At 40.3% G+C, this 23,667-nt stretch overlaps 1 protein-coding gene across 8 annotated transcripts in view; it reads left to right on the plus strand.

The window, feature by feature from the left end:
• The window catches only part of LOC137002553 (NLR family CARD domain-containing protein 3-like), a 140,375-nt gene extending 117,180 nt beyond the window's left edge, over positions 1–23,195 (plus strand). For 5 of the 8 annotated variants that reach the window (XM_067362280.1, XM_067362281.1, XM_067362283.1 and 2 more), the window contains 7 exons: positions 3,618–3,788; positions 14,876–15,049; positions 19,003–19,176; positions 20,287–20,460; positions 20,860–21,033; positions 21,216–21,377; positions 22,166–23,195. In XM_067362280.1, the coding sequence (XP_067218381.1) occupies positions 3,618–3,788; positions 14,876–15,049; positions 19,003–19,176; positions 20,287–20,460; positions 20,860–21,033; positions 21,216–21,377; positions 22,166–22,172 (1,036 nt within the window). In that variant the 3' untranslated portion in view covers positions 22,173–23,195. Of the gene's footprint in view, positions 1–2,401; positions 2,506–3,617; positions 3,789–4,156; positions 5,925–9,874; positions 14,852–14,875; positions 15,050–19,002; positions 19,177–20,286; positions 20,461–20,859; positions 21,034–21,215; positions 21,378–22,165 lie in introns of those variants that run through there. The other 3 variants (XM_067362289.1, XM_067362290.1, XM_067362291.1) reach the window with 3 other exon arrangements.
• The last annotated feature ends 472 nt before the right edge of the window (positions 23,196–23,667 follow it).

The raw sequence follows: 23,667 nt of genomic DNA on the forward strand, positions 1-23,667 counted from the left end.
AGTACTGACCGATCACAAGAACCTGGAATACATTCGAGCTGCCAAGAGACTTAACCCCAGACAAGCCCGATGGGCCCTCTTCTTTACCAGGTTCAATTTCACCATCTCCTACCGCCCTGGTCCGAAAAACTTCAAGGCTGACGCTCTGTCCCGAATCCATGCTCCTGACGAGGTCAGTGAAGAACCTGAGCCCATCCTGCCTGAAAACCTGTTCGTAAGCCCCATAACCTGGTCTCCAGAAACTATCCCTCCTTCCAATGCCTCCACCAACACTCCACCGGGTTGTCCCGAGGGCTTACAATACATCACCCGAGCAAGACGCACCCCACTGATCCACTCTGCACACTCCTCACTTGGCACTGGCCACCCGGGGGTCAATGAGACCCTCTCGCTGCTAAAAGAGCACTTCTGGGGGTTGTACTGTCACAGACACGCCAGGTTCCAGCACCCTCCAATCACAGCGCACAGCATCTCCTGAATACTGATCACCGCCACCTGCACCTCATCAGCGCACTCATCACCAGCACTACTGAAGACACACTCACACACAGTCACATTGTCCGGTCTCGTTTGCATCTAAGGACTTTCCTGATTGCTTACCTCAAGGACTCCTCTTGCTACTTACCTGTACTCCGGGTTTCCTAGCTCCTCTCCACGATTCCTATCTGGCGTGAAGTGTTGTCTGAAGTCGTCTGCTCCAGTCAGCAAGTATCATTCTCCACTGTCACTCTGTCATTCTCCATATCACTCGTACATCACTAAAGTGCATCTGCTACTCACCTGTCATCATCGTAATACTCTGGTTGTGTTCAATAAACAACCTGTTATTCCTATCTTCTGTCTCCTGCCTGGTCCTATTGTAACACTGACTCTATTAAAGTTATTTTTTACCTCTTATTCATTAAAGGTAAAAGTCTTTCTTAGAACTGATAGGAAAACATAGGATTTAACCTGAACGTTTAGATAACGAAAGATACAATCAATTTAGCTTTCAACATTATCAGTTACAAAATTAAAGATTCTCAAAACCTTTAAAGCAGGCAAAGTTATTTATTAAGTTACATGTTTAATTATTCAGACAGCAGAATGGAACAACATACTGTATAAAAAACTTAGTTGTAACAGATAATGCACTGCTGTGCAGAAGAGGCCTTAAAAGCAGCCTTTCTTGTATTAAGAGGTTACGCATCGGTGTGCGGGAGTGGCAGGGTTAAAGCCTTTCTCCCCGAACATCGGTTACCTTTCCTTCTTATACCCTGAGCAAAGCATTGTTTTATATGAGTGGAATACCAACACCAAAACCAGCTGACAGGAAATCAAAAGAGATGGCAAATGGGTGGTGATCAAGAAGGGGAGAAGTACATTAGCATATTCTCCTTAATGCATGTTTAAGAAATACCTAGATTGAACATTAGGATACTTTAATGTCTCCATTAAGTACACAACCATTCAGTTCAGTTTATAAGCTGTCAGATGAGACCAATGACATAGTTAGTTAGAAAACACTAGTAGATAAATACCATGTAGTTGAAAGCATATATGTCATGTGAATCAAATGGTACAGATGAGGTGTATTGAGGTGTAAACGACTCTGTCTCTCCAGACAGAACCATCCTGTGCCTGGAGTGTCCCAACAGTCCTTAAACAGCATATTGATAAATCCCTCGCTCTAGATAGGCATTAGCATACTGTGATGATAAAGGCCATTGTGCCACGTTTAATTCACATGTATACATTATAAAGGGATTTCTGAAGTAATAGGGCAGTAAAGAGTTCTACACATATTTGCTCAGCCCTACAAAAGCGTTTGCGATAACTTGTAATGAATCTGTTACAGCACTGTGGAGGAATTTTGGCTCACTCATCTTTGCAGAATTGTTTGTAATTCTGCCACATTGGAGGGTTTTCGAGTGTGAACCATCTTTTTAAGGTCATGCCACAGCATCTCAATAGGATTGAGGTCAGAACTTTGATTAGGCCAATCCAAAGTCTTCATTTTGTTTTTCTTCAGCCATTCAGAGGTGGACTTGCTGGTGTGTTTTGGATCATTGTCCTGCTGCAGTACCCAAGTTCACTTCAGCTTGAAGTCATGAACAGATGGCCGGACATTGTCCTTTAGGATTTTTTGATTGACAGCAGAATTCATAGTTCCATTTATCACAGCAAGTCTTCCAGGTCCTGAAGCAGCAAAACAGCCCCAGACCATCACACTACCACCACCATATTTTACTGTTGGTATGATGTTCTTTTTCTGAAATGCTGTGTTACTTTTACGATAGATGTAATGGGACACACACCTTCCAAAATTTTCAATTTTTGTCTCGTCCCAAAAGTCTTGGGGATCATCAATATGTTTTCTGGCAAAACTGAGACAAGCCTTTATGTTCTTTTTGCTCAGCAGCGGTTTTCGTCTTGGAACTCTGCCATGCAGGCCATTTTTTCCCAGTCTCTTTCTTATGGTGGAGCCATGAACACTGACCTTAACTGAGCACTTTTTCACACAGGGCCATGTGGGTTTGGATTTCGTTTTCCCTTCATAATAAAAACCTTCATTTAAAAACTGCATGTTGTGTTTACTTGTGTTATCTTTGATTCATATTTAAATTTGTTTGATGATCTAAAACATTAATGGGTTAGTTCACCCAAAAATGAAAATTCTGTCATTTATTACTTACCATCATGCCGTTCCACACCTGTAAGACCTTCGTTCATCTTTGGAACACAAATTAAGATATTTTAGTTGAAATCCGATGGCTCAGTGAGGCCTCCATAGGGAGCAATGACATTTCCTCTGTCAAGATGCATAAAGGTACTAAAAACATATTTAAATCATATCATGTGAGTACAGTGGCTCAATATTAATATTATAAAGCGTCGAGAATATTTTTGGTGCGCCAAAAAAAACGAAATAACGACTTATTTAGTTATGGCCGATTTCAAAACACTGCTTCAGGAAGCATCGGAGCACAATGAATCAGTGTATCGAATCATGATTCAGATCGCGTGTCAAACTGCCAACAGCTGAAATCACGTGACTATGGCACTCCGAACAGCAGATTCGATACACTGATTCATTGTACTCTGATGATTCCTGAAGCATTGTTTTGAAATCGGCCATCACTTTATAAGACATTATAAAAAGTCGTTATTTTGATTTTTTTGGTGCACCAAAAATATTCTTGTCACTTTATAATATTAATATTGAGCCACTGTACTCACATTAACTGATTTAAATATGTTTTTGGTACCTTTATGGATCTTGAGAGAGGAAATGTCATTGCTCCCTATGAAGGCCTCACTGAGCCATCAGATTTCAACTAAAATATTTTAATTTGTGTTCCGAAGATGAACGAAGGTCTTACGGGTGTGGAATGGCATAAGGGTAAGTAATAAAGTCCAGAATTTTCCTTTTTGGGTGAACTAACCCTTTAAAGTGTGACAAACATGCAAAAAAATAAAAAATGAGCACCACTGTATATGTTTATTTGTGTATTTAAATGTTCAAAGAAAAGTTATTTACATCTAAATAACTAACTAGAGCTTGTATTTTTTATCTTATCAAGCATGTTTGTAATGCAACAAACATGTAGTTGAGAACAGAATTAACTCTTCTGCAGGTTTTTGAGTGCTGCTGCAGATGAAGCCTGTCAGTATGTGGAAAGAGTTGTGGGTAAAAACCTGTTTCTCCTGAGAGAGCTGAATCTGAGTAAACATGAACTAGGAGACACAGGAGTGAATCAGATCGCTGCTCTACTGCAGGATAAACACTGTCAACTCAACACACTGACGTGAGTATTGTTCATTTATTTAAAATATTACATTACTTTTAATTGTAATGTTACTGATAATATTTCCTCACATATTTTAGGCAGAGCAGTTTTTTCTCAGTCACAACAATGTAAAGAAATACAATTAAACAGGAAATTAAAGACACAATTTAAATGTGACACCAAGCTTTAAATAATTAATTAATAATTGAATTATTTCAGTTACTGTAAAGGGAGAACAGTGGTTTTCTTCCAGAGCTTAGAAAAATCTTCAAATAAGTGATAGATTGAAAAAAACAGCTTCACTATAAACATAGTGTGGTGTAGTTATACACATTTATGGTGTAATTGCATATTGACGCCACTAGAGGGCCACCTTGGTTTTACAGCTGGGGAGTTACCATGAGTGAGTAAGTGAGTGATCCTGGAGTCATCCACACAGGCTGGTGAGCAGCACAAGTTGTTAGTTCGTGTTCAGTAATAAATACATTAGTCCTGAGATATACACCTCCGTGTGTGTAGTTTATTAAATACACTACACCAGAAGAAACACTACATGGTGTCAGAAGAGAGTTGTTTCATGAACTCGAACCCGCATTTGACAGCACTGAGACACGACGGGAAAAAAGTCGGCGCATTGTGACTGTAGTGAGTCTGCCATACACAACATACACATGGATCAGTTCAGACTACCACCTCCATTAGTCCTGACAGGAAATACAGGCGAAAACTGGAGGAGATGGATTCAGCGGTTCAACATTTATATGACTGCATCAGGATCAGACTCAAAAAGTGAGAAGGTAAAAATAGCCATTCTACTTCATGCATTAGGAGAGGAGGCCCTAGAAGTATACAATTCTCTGTCTATAGAGCCAGAAGGGGAAAATGAAACAATGCAAGATGTAGTGGCTGCACTGGAGAAGTATTGCTTACCAAGAAAGAATGTTGTTTTCGAGAGGCATCAGTTCTGGGCTTACCCTATGTCTGATTCGATCACATCGATAAGTACATCACAGAACTAAAACAAAAGAGTAAAGACTGTGAGTTCGGCTCTACAGAATCTGACATGATAAGAGACAAGATTGTGTTCAGTATCGGTGATCAGCGGTTAAAAGAGAGGCTCCTAAGTGAAATAAACCTGACCCTCTAAAAAACAGTGGACATTTGTAGAGCAGCAGAGGCAGCAAAAACACAGATTCAAGCAATGGGAGAGCAGAATAAAACTGTTCACGCCATTAAAAAGAAGACAAAAGATTCGAAACAGAACAAGAGATATGAAAAGACATCATCTCAACAACCAAAGGCAAATTCGGACTCATTCACCTGCAAAAAGTGTAGAAAGTCTCACCCTCCACGACAGTGTCCAGCCTATGGAGCTACATGTCATGCTTGTGGAAAACGTAATCACTTTGCCTCAGTGTGCATGTCTGGAAAACAGGACACACAGCATAAACTCAAAAGAAATGTCGCTGTTGATTCCCTATTCATCGGGACAGTAGAACTAAAAGAGGCCCCTAGCTCTGGACAGAACGCGTGGTACACAGATATAGACATTGGAAATGTGACAGTGAAGTTCAATCTGGACTCAGGGGCTGAAGCCAATATTTTACCTCTCGACATTTATCAGTCTCTACACGAAACTGCGCTGTTGCAACCGACTTTGACTATGCTGGTGACGTATGGAGGAACAAAACTAAAGCCAGAAGGTGTGGCCAAGCTGCAGTCACACCCAAAGCGCAAGTTTGCTTACCCTTTTACATCACCAGACATTCATCCATTCCAATACTTGGTAAGGAAGCATGTGAACGGATGCAGCTGCTGAAAAGAGTCTAGACTGTTGTAATGATGCATCCTACCTCCAAAGAGGAGTTGATAGCAAAACATCCAACAGTTTTTGAAGGACTTGGTCAGTTTCCAGGTGAACATCATATTCATGTCGATCCGAAAGCAATCCCAGTCATACATGGCTGTAGAAAAATTCCCTTAGCAGTGCTTGGCAAACTGAAGGGCACACTGGATCAGCTGTTGCAAGCAGATGTTATAGCACCAGTCACCCAGCCCACTCCATGGGTTAACAGTCTTGTCGTCACTGAAAAAAAGAATGGGTCATTACGAGTTTGCCTGGATCCTTGTGACCTGAATAAAGCCATTCTTCGTCAACACTTCTCTATCCCAACAACGGAAGATGTACTGTGTAAGCTTGCAGGAAAGAATTTTTTTTTTTGATGAAAAAGATGGTTATTGGCAAATCAAACTTGACACAGACTCCTCCCTGCTATGCACATTCAATACGCCATGGGGTAGATACAGATTCAAACGTCTGCCATTTGGTGTCAAGACTGCTAGTGAAGTCTTCCAGCAGTACAATAATGAAGTGTTCGGTGACATAGAAGGTGTACATATCGTTGCTGATGACATGATTGTCGCAGCTGCCACAGAACAAGAACATGACATCATTGTGGCTAAAATTATGGAGAGAGCAAAACAACACAATGTGAAATTCAACCCTGACAAGATTCAGTACAAGGTGAACAACGTGCATTTCATGGGACATGTGATAACTCCACAGGGGGTGAAAGCAGATGATGGCAAGATACAGGCAGTAGTAAGAATGCCAACACCTACAGATAGACAATCACTACAGCGTCTTTTGGGCATGATCAGATATCTCGCCCCGTTTATCCCAGGTGAGGCATCACTCACAGCACCTCTCAGACAGCTGCTGAGAAAAGACATTGCATTCCAGTGGCAACCTGAACATGACACTGCATTGTCTGCACTCAAAACGGCACTGACCAACACACCAGCTCTCAGGTACTATGACCTCAACATAGCACTCACCATACAAACAGATGCATCTAAAGATGGATTGGGATCATGTCTACTGCAAGAGGGACAACCAATAGCATATGCATCCAGGGCTTTAACAGATACGGAACAGAACTATGCCCAGATTGAAAAAGAATTGTTGGCAATAGTTTTCTCCACCAAAAAGTTCCATCAGTATGTGTATGGACGCAGTGTGAATGTCCAGTCGGACCATAAGCCATTGGAGGCTATCTTCAAGAAACCACTGAGCAAAGCGCCAGCGAGACTCCAACGTATGCTCTTACAGCTACAAAAATATGACCTCATCGTCCACTACACACCAGGGAAGGACATGTTAATTGCTGATGCATTGTCACGCGCTGTTGCTGATGGTCAGCACACAAGTACAGAAGATCTCAGTGATGAAAGAGTTGTATATGCGCTTGAAGCAACAGCAGCTCTCAGTGAAGACATGCTAAAGCAACTTGCAGAAGCTACTGCAAGAGACAGTACTCACCAGTTGCTTGTGAAGATGCAAAAGACAGGATGGCCGAAATTTAGAAAGCAACTTGATCCCTCGATTCATCAGTACTGGCCTGTTAGGCATACTCTGGCTGTGCGAGATTGTATATTACTTGTATCTGACAGGATCCTGATTCCAGAGTCAATGAGATCAGAGATGCTTAGAGAACTACACATCTCACATCAGGGGATGCAACGTACGAAAGCGCATGCCAGAAAGTTTATGTATTGGCCTAGTATGACCAAACATATTGAACATATGGTCGAGACATGTCCAACGTGCCAACAATTCCAGCCCAGGAACCAGAAGGAGCCGCTCATCTCTCATGACATCCCAGAGCTACCCTGGTTAAAAGTTGTAGCTGACATCTTCGAAATCAGAGGTCAGTCGTTTCTTCTGATTGTTGACTATATGTTTCCAGAGGTAATGAATATCAAAGACAAGACAGCAACCACTGTTATTGAAAAGATGAAAGCAGTATATGCCAGGCATGGCATTCCTAAAGAGCTAGTGTTTGACCATGTACCATTCGCAAGCTATGAAATGAAGAAATTTGCTGCAGAGTGGGGTATCAAGCTGACACACTCAAGCCCGACATACCCTCAGTCAAATGGATTGGCAGAGAGAACTGTCAAAACCATCAAATGTGCCCTGAAAAAAGCAGCACAGTCCGGCATGGACCATCACCTTGCTTTGCTTTCAATAAGAAATACTCCCATCACTGGCATGTCTTACTCACCTGCATAGGTTCTGATGGGAAGAGTTCTGAGGAGCACCTTACCAGCATCCAGTGCAGTCCTGCGACCTACAACCCCCAAGGGTGTTCATCAGGCGCTTCAAACCCTGCAAAAGAAGCAAGCTTGTCACTACAATGTGGGAGCAAAACCCCTGCCAGAACTGCATGCAGGAAATACTGTCCACATTGAAACAGACAGAGGGTGGCAGCCGGGTCTCATTGTCTCCAAGCCAGATGAGCCAAGGTCATACAATGTGGTCAATGCAGCCAGACGACAGTTTCGTCACAACAGGCGCCATCTGAGAAAAACAACTCACAATCACTAAGAAACATTCGACCCTGCAGGTGAGCCACAAGATGGTACACACTCTCACATCCCAGGAGCACATGAAGTGACAGATCAGTCTGTTCAGTGGGTGCCAGATCAATCCTCGCATAAAAGCAGTACCACAACCACCAGGAGTGGTCGGGTGGTGAAAGTCCCTGTGAGGTTTCAGGAGTACTGTATGAACTGACTATATATTTGCCTAATAATTAAGGTTAAAAGTGTTTAAGCCTTGAACTGCTTATTTGACAAGATGTTAAGATAAATGAAAAAAAAGAAAAATTAAAATGTTCCTGTTATGTGGGCTTTAAGGTCTATATTCATTGTTTATATGTCCTGTTTATAGCTAATATTGTTTTCTAAGAAAAAGGGGGATGTGGTGTAGTTATACACATTTATGGTGTAATTGCATATTGACGCCACTAGAGGGCCACCTTGGTTTTACTGCTGGGGAGTTACCATGAGTGAGTAAGTGAGTGATCCTGGGCTGCGTTCCAGTTCGGTTTTAGACACGCACTCGCGAACTTCCCTAAACACTTCCCCTCGGGGGAATCCCTGCCGCCATTTTGAAGTGCATTCCACTTCGTGAAGTGGACGAGGGAAGTTTATATGGACAGACCCTCGCTCCCTCGATTTTGACCGAGGGAGCGAGTCTACTTCATATGTACACTTCAGGCAGCTCCATAACCCACAATGCAACACGATTGTGACGTCACCGCATATCGCGTTTAATTTACCCCACCACAAACAACTCTATGATATATTAATTATTTTTTAAACATTTAAAACACACATATATACATATAGAATGCTGTATTAAACAATTTTGTAAGGGGAAAAAAATAAATAATAAATCAGCTCCATTGCGGATTCCAAGTGATCAAGGGCTTAGGACGTTCCAGTTCAGCCCATTGCAAAGGTTCCGCCAGAAGTGGGCACTCGTGCAACGTAAGCAATGACGTACATCCGAGTCAACGAGACCGAGTGAAGTTAGCGAGGGAAGGGCATTTAAAAACCGAACTGGAACGCAGCCCTGGAGTCATCCACACAGGCTGGTGAGCAGCACAAGTTGCTAGTTCGTGTTCAGTAATAAATACATTAGTCCTGAGATATACACCTCCGTGTGTGTAGTTTCTTAAATGCACTACACCAGAAAAAACACTACACATAGATATGTCTTTCCTACCTTTCACAGGTTAATTCTGTGTAAATTAAATATAATTGTGTATATATTGATTGCTGTTTTTGAACATGACTGCTGAATGTGATCATGTTTACTGATTGCTGGCGTGTAACAATTTTTTTTTTTTTGTGACATCAGAACTGCTCATAATTACTTTCAATTTAATGTTTGTATTTCACAAAATGTAAAATGTCTTATTTTGGTGCAGAATATACTGTAACTTTTGAACAAGTGCATTTTGAGAATCTGTAATCAGTATCTGCCTGTAATAAGATCCACTGAAGGCAAGTTGACTGAACACAAGTGCAGCTTTATTCTAGTGATGTTATTCCTGATCCAGAGGCTTTAAAGCTTGTGTCGAGAACATCAGCCGGAGCTGCATATCGAGGCTTGAATTGTTTTAGTGAAATGACGTCACCGGTGACGTTCGAAGCCTCGTTTGAGTGCAGTGTTTTTTTCCCTCTCATGTTACACAATCACTTCCACTTCTCTCTGTCCAGTCCACCTTAATCACTTTTACTTTTTTATCCAGTTTAAAGAACTTTGTTCCCTTTCGTGGGAACATCGACGCTACGTCCAATGACGTGATGGGAACCCTCTGCATTTTGTGTTCGTGAAGCACCTCTGTATCCAACCAATGAAGAAACGTGACGTCAGAGGCGGGTGACGTCACAGACCAGGAAACTATAAAGCATACCCAGAACAAAGAACGCCAGCTTCTGTTGTCTTCAGCAAGCGCTATCTGTATCTTGTCTGTCTTATTTATTGTCGTTTGTCCCTGCTATTGCACACAGTGATCAATTCGCCCGACAAGAGTTTCAAAGCACAAAAATAAGAAAATATATATATAAATGGCGGAAAAGCAGCAATTTATGAAGTGTGTTCCTCCCTGCCCGTGTTTCATTTCGGGTGGGGATACACTCGAGATGTGTGTGAGATGCCTGGGAGTTGAGCACGCACAGGCAGCTCTCGAGGGAGCTGTCTGTGTGCACTGTGAACGTCTCACTCTCAGAGTGCTGCGATCACGCCGGGCGCTCTTTGAGGAGGGCGCCGCGGTGAGTGTTCCCCGCGGGTCTGGTCCTGCTGCTGCTGAGGCACAGCGAAGGCTGCACTCGTGGGGTTGACAAATGGATCTAGCAGAGGGGGGAGAGATGGGCCCAGCCTTATCGCTCCCCTTACCTGCTAGACCCAGGGTCTCTCCTTTGGCGGTGGAAGCACGCGCTGCGGTTTCTTCCCCCCAGAGGGAGACACCGGCACTCAATATATCTTCCTCCGAGGAGGAGGAGATGTGGAGATGAGGAACCACCATCCTCAGGCTTATTCGGCGACAGGTCAGGCTGCAGCATGCCTGCATACAATGTCTATCTTGCAGGCATACCAAGCCGACCTGCTGCGGGAAATAGATGAGAGTGGGAAAGCATCATTTGAGGCGATACACAAGCTTAATAAGGTGACAGAGGCATCTATGGCTCAATCTCTCAGAAATAAAAGAAAGAGATAAAAATGTGCTGATGGACGCGCCGCTGTCTCCTGGTGGCCTGTTCGGCGACGCAGTAACAACTGTCGTCGACAGGTTCCAAGAGACACGAAAGCAATCAGCGGCGCTCCAAAAGCTTCTTCCCCGTCGCTCTCATCCCCCCGAGGCTGCTGGGCGGGAGCAGCCTCGGCCGACAGCCAGCTCCTCGGCGCACAGAGCGCAGCAGTAAGCCAGTGTGGCCACTCGTGCTCCCCCGCAGAAAGCTTGGGGACCGGGGCGGTCGGCACAGGCGAAGCCTTCCGGGTGTAGGGTGGATCTGAGGACCGTCATTATCTCCCGGAAGGCTTCCAAGAAAAAGTTCTGACGCCAGTCGTCCAGGGCTTTTGAGGGCAGTCCCCTCCGGGGAGGTTCGGCTATTAAAACATCAGATACCCGTTCCTCTCCGGTGCCCTCAGGGGGCCGTTGTGCCAACCCTGCCACCCAGTGTGCGTCAAGGCGCAGCGGTCTCCACCAATCCTCCGAGGAGGGTCGGTCAGCGCTTGATTCGTTTGTCTGCTGGTGCGCTGTGTCAGATGAACAAGCCAAGTGCTCAAAAAACACCAGAGACCAGTCTTGAGAGACTGGTACCCTTAGTAGAATATGTGGAAGAATGGAAACGTCTCCTGAACATTTCGAAATGGTTGCTGCTCATGGTAGAACAGGGTTACAGAATTCATTTCGGTTCTCGACCGCCCAAGTTCAACTGGGTTCTTCCCACTGTGGTAGCCCCAGAGCAGTCTCTGGTGATGGAACAAGAGGTTACAACGCTTTTGCAAAAAGGAGCTATAGAAAGGGTTTTACAGCCATTACTTCATTGTTCCAAAAAAGGATGGAGGTTTGCGTCCGATCATAGATTTACGTGTGTTAAATCGATCTGTAAAGAAGTTGAAGTTCAAAATGCTTACACTCAAACAGATTATTCCACAGATCAGGTCCGAGGACTGGCGCGATTGACTCCTGCTCGTGTGAATTCCATTCTCTGGGCTGTGAATGGGGTGAAGTTAGGCCAGTCACTCACTGTAAAACAGTTCCAGAGGCTGTTGGGTCTGATGGCAGCTGCATCCAGCTTTATTACTATTGGCCTCCTGCACATGAGACCCTTACAGTGGTGGCTCAGGACCAAGGGGTTCTCACTGAGGGGAAATCCTTTTTGCATGATCAAAGTCAACACTACGGTGGTCTCATATATAAAACATCAGGGGGGTTTGCGGTCTCGCCTTCTGTGCAAACTGGTCAGCCGCATCCTCCTGTGGGCCCAGGGAAAACTCCTTTCATTGAAAGCAGCATATATTACGGGGTGGTTAAATGTGGGAGCGGACGCTCTGTTGAGGCAAAGCGCGAGACCACGGGAATGGAAACTCCACAACGAGGTGGTGAAGTTGATATGGAAAACTTACGGTTGAGCTCAAGTCGATCTATTCGCCACAGAGGAGTCAACTCAGTGCCCTCTGTGGTACTCTCTGGAGCACCCAGCACCTCTACGGCTGGATGCTATGCTACAGACATGGCTGAGGCTATGTCTGTACGCATTTCCCCCAGTCTCATTGCTCCCGGGAGTTCTGGAGAAGGTTCCCCAGGAGAGGGTTGACCTAATATTGGTGGCCCCTTACTGGCCGACCAGAATATGGTTTGCGGATCTAATATCTCTCCTTCACTGCTCTCTTATGGAGCTTCCTCTCAGGCAGGATCTCCTGTCACAAGCGGGCGGCACGATTCTCCATCCCTGCCCAGAAATGTGGAAACTGTGGGCCTGGCCTCTGAGGGGGCAAGGCTCATAGAATCCGGTCTCCCAACTGAGGTTGTGGAGACCATCTTTCAATCCAGAGCTCCCTCCATGAGGAAGTTGTATAAGTATAAGTGGAAACCATTCGCTACATGGTGTGGCCAACGTAATATGGACCCTGTCCAGTCTCCTATTAGCTTCGTGCTACAGTTCCTTCAGGAAAAGTTATCAGAAGGTTTAACCCCTTCAACATTGTAGGTATATATTGCAGCCATATCGGCTTATCATAATCCTGTAGGGGGTTCCTCGGTGGGTCGAGACCCCCTGGTTATACACTTCCTCCGCGGTGCACTGAGGTTGAGACCTGCAGTGCGCACAAAAACTCTGACCTGGGACCTAGCTATTTATATATTTATTTGTGTATGTTAATGTATCTTGAACCATGTAACACACATTTTGGCACTGTCATACTCAAAAAAAAGAAAAGAAATAGTTTTTCCTGCCCCATATTTCCATTGACCAGCATGTGTCTCTGTGTGCATTAGAAGTCTTCGAGAAATGAACCACTTTTCAACACATCTGTCTGGAAAGCTTCAAAGCTTCATCCCGCCACCACTACTTTATTCAAATAAACATGAACAAAATTAAAATTAGGGATGGGTAGTTCGATTCCCAGTGTCGACACACATCTGAAGTTTTCAACACACTAGTGCTTTGAAACAATGTTCTGGAGCATTGCTTGAAATGAGGCTGTCACGTGACATGTGGAAATGAAGCTTCGTTACCTCACTAACACGTCACGTCGGGCTCAAACAAATGAATATTTCCTAAAGCTGGTGAAGTGATTAGTAAGAAGCCGCTTAAGCTCCAGCACAGTAAAAAAAAAAAAAAAATTCTTGAATAAAAATATGAAATTGCATTTGCATTTGTGCCTTTGTGTGTGTGTGTGTGTGTGTTTTAAATATGCATGTTTTGTAAGGAACACACCAAAAAAAGGTGCAATGAAATCACAGAAAAAAATCACAGACCTAATTTATTGGCATATTAAACAATCTATTTAGAAGGTGAAAAGATACAAGTTTGATGTGAGTAAAAACAAAGTCTTTATTGTCATTGTCATTGTATTGTGTAAAATGCAATGAAATTTCGCTGCACACACGCACCACCATCTTTCTAATGACATATATGGTTAATAAATATAGCTACAAATAAACCTTAATGACATCCCAACAAACAAAACTGAATAACACAGGTAGTGTAGGGATTTTTATTGGACACCAGATGGCAAAGTAGAGCACCGTTTCAAAAGCTTCGAAGCACCGATCCATTTTGTTGTAAAAGCCTCACTGCTTCAAAAGCTTCGTTCGGCACATACCTAATTAAAATAACAAAGAAACACTATACTAAGAAACATGAACATAAACCTCACCAACAGCAGCTGAACAAATCCAGACAAAAGATAATGATAAAATGAGGGCTATATAGACACTAATGAACAAACACCTGAACACAACGAACCAATGAAAACGTGTCACATGAAACAAGGAACCAATCAGAACATGACACATGAACAGGGGCGCACATGATCACATGAGGAGCAAGACTGTGAGAATTATACAAAATAAAAGACATGACAACATAAACTAAAATAAACCCAGAACAGACGTGACACTGCCTCACGGTGCAGCACTAAAACAGATTAACCTTTTCCAAAACTTGTTTGATTGTCTTCTGCTTCAGGAAATACTTTATTCCTTAATCTGTTAATGTTCGTTTATACAATTATTCATTGTTCATGTTCGTTCAAAGTGGATTAACTAATGTTAACAGAAAACGTTTGTATTTAAAAATGTATTAGTAAATGATGAAACTGACATTAAAGTTATTAAATGCTGTACTAGTATTATTCGTCATTGGTTTATGTTAACTAACGTAGTTAATGTTCAAAAATGAAAGATTATTGTAAAGTGTTAGTGAGTCGAAAATGTGTCTGAAAACAACCGACACAAACACATTTGTCCCAGTGATCAAACCAAGGGTGACATTGACACAAAAGTACCTTAAAGATGATATGAAATGAATGTGTCAACTAACATAAATAGATTGATGATTTCAGCCTTTGTATTGTTTCAATGTCGGTAGTATATTTAAATGAACAATGTGTCGTCTTTCTCCATGTTACCTGCACCTCGATATCCCTGTTTATTTGTCTGCAAATGTCTGCTGGATGAAGATAAACATGTTAGTTGATCAACACAGATCTGAGTCATTGTCTTTTCTCTTTCTTTCTTCAGTCTGAGTAGATGCAGAATTACAGAGAAACAGTGTGTCATCCTGACTTCAGCACTGAAATCAAACCCGTCACACCTGACGGAGCTGGACCTGAGCTGGAATAATCTAGGAGACTCTGGAGTGAAAAACCTCAGTGATCTACTGATGAACCCACAATTCAAGCTGGAGAAACTACAGTTAGTATCATTATACTGTATTTAACATTTAATTTGTTTTAAAACAACAGGGCACAAGTCACATCATTTGCACACTCAAAAAAATAACTCTTTGAACAAACATAAAAAAATCATGGAAAGGATTTCCACATGATTAAGTTGCTTTATTTCAGCATTATGCAATTCTGTTATTCCAATTTAATGTACTTATATGGGGTCAACTTAATTTATTAAGGTTGATTCAACTTATTTACTATGGTTGGGCACAGCTTAATTTAATAGTGTCAGCCCACCTAATTTGCAATGTTTTGGACCAACTCATTTACTTAAGTTGATCCAATCTATGCAATTTAAGTTAGCCTAACAAAAGTGCTTAAAGGATTAGTTCACTTTTAAATAAACTTTTGCTGATAATTTACTCACCCCCATGTCATCCAAGATGTCAATGTCTTTCTTTCTTAAGTGGAAAAGAAATTAAGGTTTTTGATGAAAACATTCCAGGATTTTTCTCCATATAATGGACTTCAATGGGCACCAAACGGTTCAAGGTCCAAATGACAGTTTCGGTGCAGCTTCAAAGGGCTTTAACCCTTGAGGGACGGATTGGGCGGTACCGCCCAAAATGGCATACTTTTACAAATGTGTAGTTATCTCAAAAACTATTAATGCTAGAGAGATGCGTTTTTTTGCCGTCTTCCTCAGATTCCACTGAAAACAGCGGTATCCAGTTTGTATATTAAACGCGCTTCCGTTATTGCGCAATACCACTGCGTAAACAGGCCAATGAAAACGATTATGTTAGGCAGATTCAACCAATGTAAAAATTGCTGCTGGGAGGAATATTTTTCTAACCCAATCAGAGGAAGGTTACCATGATGTATTCTAGCCATTCAGAGGACTCTGTAGCTCTGCTGTAGCCTTGTAAAAGCTCGCTGGCCTATAGTAAAAGACCGGCAGCCGGGTGTAATCAATAAGCGATTGGAGAATCAGGTATCAGGTCGAGAAAGCAGAAAGCGATCGGAGTGTTACAGAGAGCGATCTGAGTATTAGCGAGCACAAAGAGATAAATTCGAGAGAGATATAGCATTATTACAGAATTGTTTTATCAAAATGGCAAGCAGTAAAAGATTTACGGCAGAACAAGCTCTGGAACAATTACTGGAAAATGACGAGGAGAAATCTGGAGCAGACAGCCTTGCTTTGCTCATTGGCATGCCTAGGACTGTTTGTAAAAAAAGTTAATTATTTAATTGTTCTTTACACATTTGATTAAACAATAACACATTTCTGTCAAGCAAAGAGTTTGAAAAAATTTTTTTTTTTTTGTTCTATATTCTGTGATGTGTGATTTTCAGTAATAAATGACAAAAATCTAATTTTCGTTTTTGAAATTCTCTAGTTTACTGTACATTTTCTTTCACTCATACTTCCTTTCTAAACACATTACATGCATGCTTATGGTAGCTTAGGGTCTTCTGAATCCATAGATACCAAACACAAGGTGTTCCATCTCCTTTACATATGATTTATAAGCCCAAATATAAAAATAGAGAAAACAGACCAAAAAGGGCTTAGTCCCAAAAATAAAAAAACGCCTAGGACTGTTTGTAAATAAAGTTAATTATTTAACTGTTCTTTACACATTTGATTGAACATTAACCCATTTCTGTCAAGCAAAGGGTTTGAAAAATATATTTTTGGGTCAAAAACTTTTCACTATTGTTGTGTGAGGTAGGATTTTCAGTAATAAATGAGAAAAATCTCATTTTCGTTTTTGAAATTCTCTAGTTTATTGTACAATTTTTCACTCATACTTCCTTTATAAACATATTGCATGCATGCTTATTGTAGCTTAGGGTCTTCTGAATCCATTGATACCAAATACATGGTGGTCCATCATCATTACGTATGGTTTATAAGCCGAAATGTAAAAATAGAGAAAACGGACCAAAAAGGGCTTGGTCCCCTAAGGGTTAAATGATACCAGACAATGAATAAGGGTCTTATCTAGCGAAACGATCGGTCATTTAAAAAAATAAATAAAAAAGTTAATAAAATTTAATAATAAAAAAATAAATTAATAAAAAATAAAAGTTAATAAAAAATAAAAAAAGTTGTCACGTAATACGCAATTACGTTGAAAAGGTCATGCTTGACGTAGGCGGAAATACGAGTCGGTGTTGACAAGTTCAACGTGCAAATACTAAGTCAAACGTTGTTTACAAAAAAAGGTAAAACAACAATGTCGGACGATTTTGATCTTCGAGGAGAAGATGAGTTTTTCGCCCTGCCCTACCTTTTTGAACCACAATACACAGAGGAAGAAATTAGCCAGATGGAAGAGACTGCTGCAGCGACACACACCTCTCAAACATCGGGCAGATGAAGATCTAACGAGACGTGGTGGTGCACATGTGGCAAATGCCAACCATTGCCAACAGAGGAAGAATCTCAATGCTGCCACGACTGGAACATTTCAATCAGTCGGTGAGTCCCTGTTTCCATCTCGCTGCATTACCGGACAAAATGGATTTCCACCGTTACTGAGCAACAGCGTTTTAAGGGGGTCGCACACCGGACATGAAGCTCAGTGCCGCGCCACGTCTTTAAAATTCGAACGCATTGTTTTCAATGAGTGTACACACACCGGCGGCGACATTCGGCGCCTGTCTGCGGCGCCCAGCTATGACTCAGGAAGTTGTTCAAAATCATGCCATGCCACAGAGCGCCATGTACATTGTTTTACATTAAATGTATATTATATTTCTCTCAAATTGCTGACTTCACCCTGTGCTATAAGATACATCAGTTTTACATTCTTAGTTTAACAGCTTGAATAAAGTCTAAAAATGTATAATAAACATAGCCTTTTCTTTCATTTTGCTTTGTTGTGACATCTTTCCATGTACACTAACCTCAGTGCGAAATATTAAGGCATAGGCATATGTAACGTTTGGTGCCCATTGAAGTCCATTATATGGAGAAAAATCCTGGAATGTTTTCATCAAAAACCTTAATTTATTTTCGGCTGAAGAAAGAAAGACATGAACATCTTGGATGACATGGGTGTGAGTAAATTATCAGCAAAAGTTTATTTAAAGTGAACTAATCCTTTAATGCTGAAAGAAAGCCATTTAATCACGCGGAAATCCTTTCCATGATTTAATTACAATTATTCAAAGAATAGCTTTTGAGTGTTAATAAATTAAAACCTTTCTATCAGCGCTGCATCTCCATCTGAAGAAAGATTCAGAAATTGTATTAGTTAACAGGTTTGTATGTGTATCAGTAAAAATTAATATAAAAAAGCATTAAACTTTGAAGCATTTTAAACTTTGTGGTTTTAAAATTGTTTCATATGCTGGAATCTGACAAATCTTTGCTGTGAAACAAGACAGAAGTGAGAACAGACTAAAAAACAGTGTAACAAATTGTCATAAATGGCTGGTTGTAATGAAGCTCAAGGGCGATGGAGAATACAATAACACTGTCTTTAATCACAAATCTAACACATATGAGAGATAAAACACAACCACTTTATCATAAATGACAGAACAATGAACAGACAGAACTAAGAGTTTAAATACACAGACAGAGTAATCAAGGTAAAACTGAACAGCTGCAGGAACTAATTAACAACCAAGAACACTAACTAGGGAACACACACAGACAGCAACACCATGATAATAAAACACAACAAAACTATTACACAAGTAGATTATGCTGAAAGGTTACATTTATACTGGACTAATGGTACTTTTCATTAAATCTTCTTTTATTATACAAAATGTGTATTTAGAGGTTGTAAATTACACTCCAAAATGACTTAATAATCGATTCAAGTATAATATATTCATGTATTAAACATTTGAAAATAGTTAATTTAAATGTTAATTTTTCTATTGTTACTATATTGATCCCATATATTAATGTACTGAACATGGATTTGAGTCATTTTCTCTTTCTGTCATCAGTCTGAGTGAATGCAGTATTACAGAGAAACAGTGTGTCATCCTGACTTCAGCTCTGAAATCAAACCTGTCACACCTGAGAGAGCTGAACCTGAGCGGGAATAAACTAGGAGACTCTGGAGTGAAAAACCTCAGTGATCTACTGATGAACCCGCAATTCAAGCTGGAGAAACTACAGTTAGTATCATTATACTGTATTTACTGATTAGTTTATTTTAAGTCAACAGGGCACAATCACATCATTTGTAGCGCTGCATCTCCATCTGAAGAGATTCAGAAATGGTTTTAGTTAAAGGATTAGTTCACTTTCAAATTAAAATTAGCCCAAGCTTTACTCACCCTCAAGCCATTCCAGGTGTAATGACTTTCTTCTTTCTGATGAACATAATCAAAGAAATATTAATAAATGTCCTTATGCATCCAAGCTTTATAATGGCAGTGAACGGGATCAATGAGTATGTAGTGATTTTGGACTAGCCTCACTCGAGGGTACCATGAATTTAGTGGTTTATGGTCTTAGATATTAATATTACCTTCTATTTCTCTCTGCTGTTTTCTTGCCTCTTTGCCAGATTATTATACGTGTTTTCTTACGTGTTACTCGGCTCTTTGTGCTAACCAGCCTCCATTTAGTGTTCTTTGTATTGTTAGTCTTAGTCTCAGTCTTGTCTGTTTGGTCCCACCGTGTATGTCATACCTGTTCTCTGCCTAGTCTCCCTTCAGCCTGAGATCGCTTGGTCACCTGCCATCTGTGGTGCTGGGTATTCTGGTTGGGGACTGAGTTTTCACATTGCTGCGAGCCCTCTGTCAAGCTCAGGACTCCTCTTCAGTTTATTTGAACTTTTAGTTCTCCAGCTGCGAGCATCCAAGAAGCTGGTGCTCGGCAGACTGCCTGTGTTTCTCTGAAACAAGACAGAAGTGAGAACAGACTAAAAAACAGTGTAACAAATTGTCATGAATGGCTGGTTGTAATGAAGATCACGATGATGGAGGATACAATAACACTGTCTTTAATCACAAATTTAACGCGTAGAAAAGATAAAACACAATTTTATATATATATTAATCTACAGTGATAAACTCACTTATTTTTGGGAGTGAGGATGGATCCAGACTTGGATTGTAACTAGTTTCCTTAAATGCTCCTGTCTTGGTTTGTTCGTTTATATCATTAAGTTTCCATGATTTTGCTGGTTTATTAGTGACTGTATGACATTTATTCATGATTCATTTAACTCACACATGAACTGAACATGGATTTGAGTCCTTTTCTCTTTCTGTCTTCAGTCTGTATGGATGCTGGATTACAGAGAAACAGTGTGTCATCCTGACTTCAGCTCTGAAATCAAACCCGTCACACCTGAGAGAGCTGAACCTCAGCTGGAATAAACTAGGAGACTCTGGAGTGAAAAACCTCAGTGATCTACTGATGAACCCACAATTCAAGCTGGAGAAACTACAGTTAGTATCATTATACTGTACAGCAGTTACAGTGTGATTGAAGTTTATTTATTTTAAGACAGCAGGACTTATGTTTCATTCTTTATAGCAGTGCACTTTCTGGGGATTCCCTATTGGTCACATTTTCGGTTTTTGTTATTTTTATCTAGTTAGTAATTGTTGAATTACCAGCATTTGATATGATGATTGTGTACTTGCAGAAATCTGCATTTTCAACAGAGAATAAAGAATAGAGACATCAAATAAATAGTTAAAATGAAAGTGAAGAAACGGTATCTTCAGCACACAGAACTAGTGTAACTGGGCTTCAAAACAGACTATTGGAAACTAAATGCTGCTGCAGCTCTTCAATAAGATGATCATCATAGATGTGAACTATTGTTATTTCTCTGTCTTTAGACTGTGTGGATGCAGTATTACAGAGAAACAGTGTGTCATCCTGACTTCAGCTCTGAAATCAAACCTGTCACACCTGAGAGAGCTGGACCTCAGTATAAATAAAATAGGAAACACAGGAGTGAAGCACTTATGTGACGTACTGAAGGATTCACACTGTAAACTGGAGAGATTGAGGTCAGTAACATTCTTCACATACAAGAATCAAAATGATTAAAATCACTTTAACAGTTTAAACTAAAACACTTTATACTCAATATCTCACAATGAGTCTGAGTTCACATTATATTGTGAAAAATTCTTCCCCTTAATGATTTGTTTGTAAGATGATCTCTCTTCCTCTGTTTGTGTCTTTCTAGTCTACTGGACTGTGGCATTACAGATGTTTCTTCTTTAACTCAGTCTTTGACTAACTCAAAAGCACTGCAGTTTTTAAAACATCTTGATCTGAGACACAATACAATCAGAGACTCAAAGCAGCAGCTCAGAGACGTGTTACGAGACTCAAACTGTGAACTGAGGTGAGGAAACATCACTGAGATATTAAATATATCTTCATTTACCTCTGATATGTGAACAAACCTTTCCAATTTTCGTGAAAGGAAATGATCACTAAGCTTTATTGAAACAAAGGGTTTGTGTGAGAACAAAATGTGAAGTTATTAAAAGGAGGAAAGAGACAAAGGAGGAAAGAGAACAAAAGCACACTGTCACAGCTTTATTCAACAACTGCTTTATTAACTGTGTCAGTAGTGAATCACTTCAGTCTGAAAATAGACTTGTTCAGATTGTAGGAAAACGCTGCACTCCTGCTAAAATCAGTGCGTTCAGCTTCAGCTCACAGCCGTCCAGCCTCACATGAGAAATGTCTCTGTCTCTAGTGTGTTTTTACTTTGACAAGCAACACGTCACACTACTTTACACTCACTTTACTTTCAGTTATTTACTAAGAGCCCTACAAACATGTTTAAACTAGAGGACAAATGGCTTTAACTAAAGGATTGTGTTTTAATTCAGAATATCATTTGTATTTGCTCCCTGTGGTTTATTTCATACACCGTTCACTCATTAGTTTCTTCTTTACAGTCACTCAATAGGAGTCACACCAACACAAACATATCAACGTGATTCGTGGTTTAAATGTATTATATTTAAAACACAAATATCTCTGTCATGTAAAGTCAATGATTAATCTGATTACAGGAATTTAATGTAACTTCTTTTTACTTAAAAAAAAACAGTAATTGAAATATAGTAACTAATTTGCACTTTGAACACTGATTGTTTTCTCTTCTTTTTCACCTTACAGAGTTTAATCGCCAATAGAATTCAGATAGCGATCAGCTGCCAAACACGTCTGGTGGATGCTGTATATCATAGTGTGAAATCATCATGAGAGGAGCAGAAACCATCAGGTGATCCACAGAAGAGTCTCACTATTGTGTCTATGAGGAGAAATAAATGTGTGATTAATGTGTAAATGTGTTTCATACAGATGGAAGAGACTCAGATTTTACAATGAAATAAAGCAGCATGTGTGTTAGAAACATGATTAATGAATGATTATTGTTGCTTTAGTATTCAGCCAAATGAAGGTTTAGTTTTATTTAAAGGTGAACAGGAGGAAGAAGCTCAGATGAGTCTGTCAGCCGAAATCTTCAGGCTCTTCAGTATCAGACCTACAAATATAATAATGTTTGGACTGAACTCATCCATAACTTTTAAAATGTTTCTAATCATAAACGTGATTATCAAGTACAGCACATAAATGTATCAAAATATATTAAATGAGCTAAGTTGTTCGTAGAGACCATTGGTGGCAGTAGTTATACGAAGGTGGTAAGGATCTCAAACTGAAGTCTTCGGTATGAAGCAGTTGTTGAAGGTGGGAGTTTTGAGGCTTCAGAAGCTGATCTTTATGAGGATTCATCAGTGAGAAAACAGAAACAATAACTTAATGTACTGTGAAAAGAAAGAAACTTCAGTTTACTATTGTAAAACTGTTAAGGCTAAGCACTTTGAACTTTATATTCCTACTGATCATGCTCACTGGAGTAGCACTGTGGCTGTGGAATACCCATAATCCCTTGATCTTTAATAATTTTGTGTTTGGTCAAAGCAAAGATCTGTAAATAACAGTATGTTGAATTAACATCTTTGAGCTTTGTTGTAAAGTTGTGATTTGTGATAAGTGTTTTGTTGTTTTTTGTAAAATTGTTTATAGTGCTGAACTATAATCTCTAAATTTTCATCAAACAGATGATGATGGACTGTTGATCAAATGAGCTCAACAGACTTCATGATCAAAGAGAACATCGTAAGTTCACAAAAAAAAAGTAAAACTAAATGTAAAGTTAAATGAAGCTGAACTCAACTGGAGTGTTATTTGTGAATTTATATATTCCTATTTTTTTATTTGTCTTTTTTTTTATTCTCTTGTGGTAAATTTCTTTGTCCATACTGAAGATAAAAGAACATAATGAATAAAAAAATGTTAAAACGACTCACCGACAGATAGATGGATAGGCTATGAGTGAAAACATCTACTTTATGATTTATTTGTTGATTTTGGCAGATTTTCTCCTCTTACCACACAGTAATTCAACTCCAGGGAAGCTCCACTTACAGCAATTCACCAATAAATGCTGTAATATTTCCATCAGTCTGCAAGTACTGACCGGAGAAGCTTTTCGAAACTCTGAATCAATTAAACCAATTGACTCACAATATGATTCACTGTTTCGAAGCGCTTGAAATGCCTCATGTTAGCGACACCTGCTGGTCTAAATGGTGTAAATAAAACAAAAATGT

The sequence above is a fragment of the Chanodichthys erythropterus genome, chromosome 16 (genome assembly GCF_024489055.1).
Source record: "Chanodichthys erythropterus isolate Z2021 chromosome 16, ASM2448905v1, whole genome shotgun sequence".
Lineage (NCBI taxonomy): Eukaryota > Metazoa > Chordata > Actinopteri > Cypriniformes > Xenocyprididae > Chanodichthys > Chanodichthys erythropterus.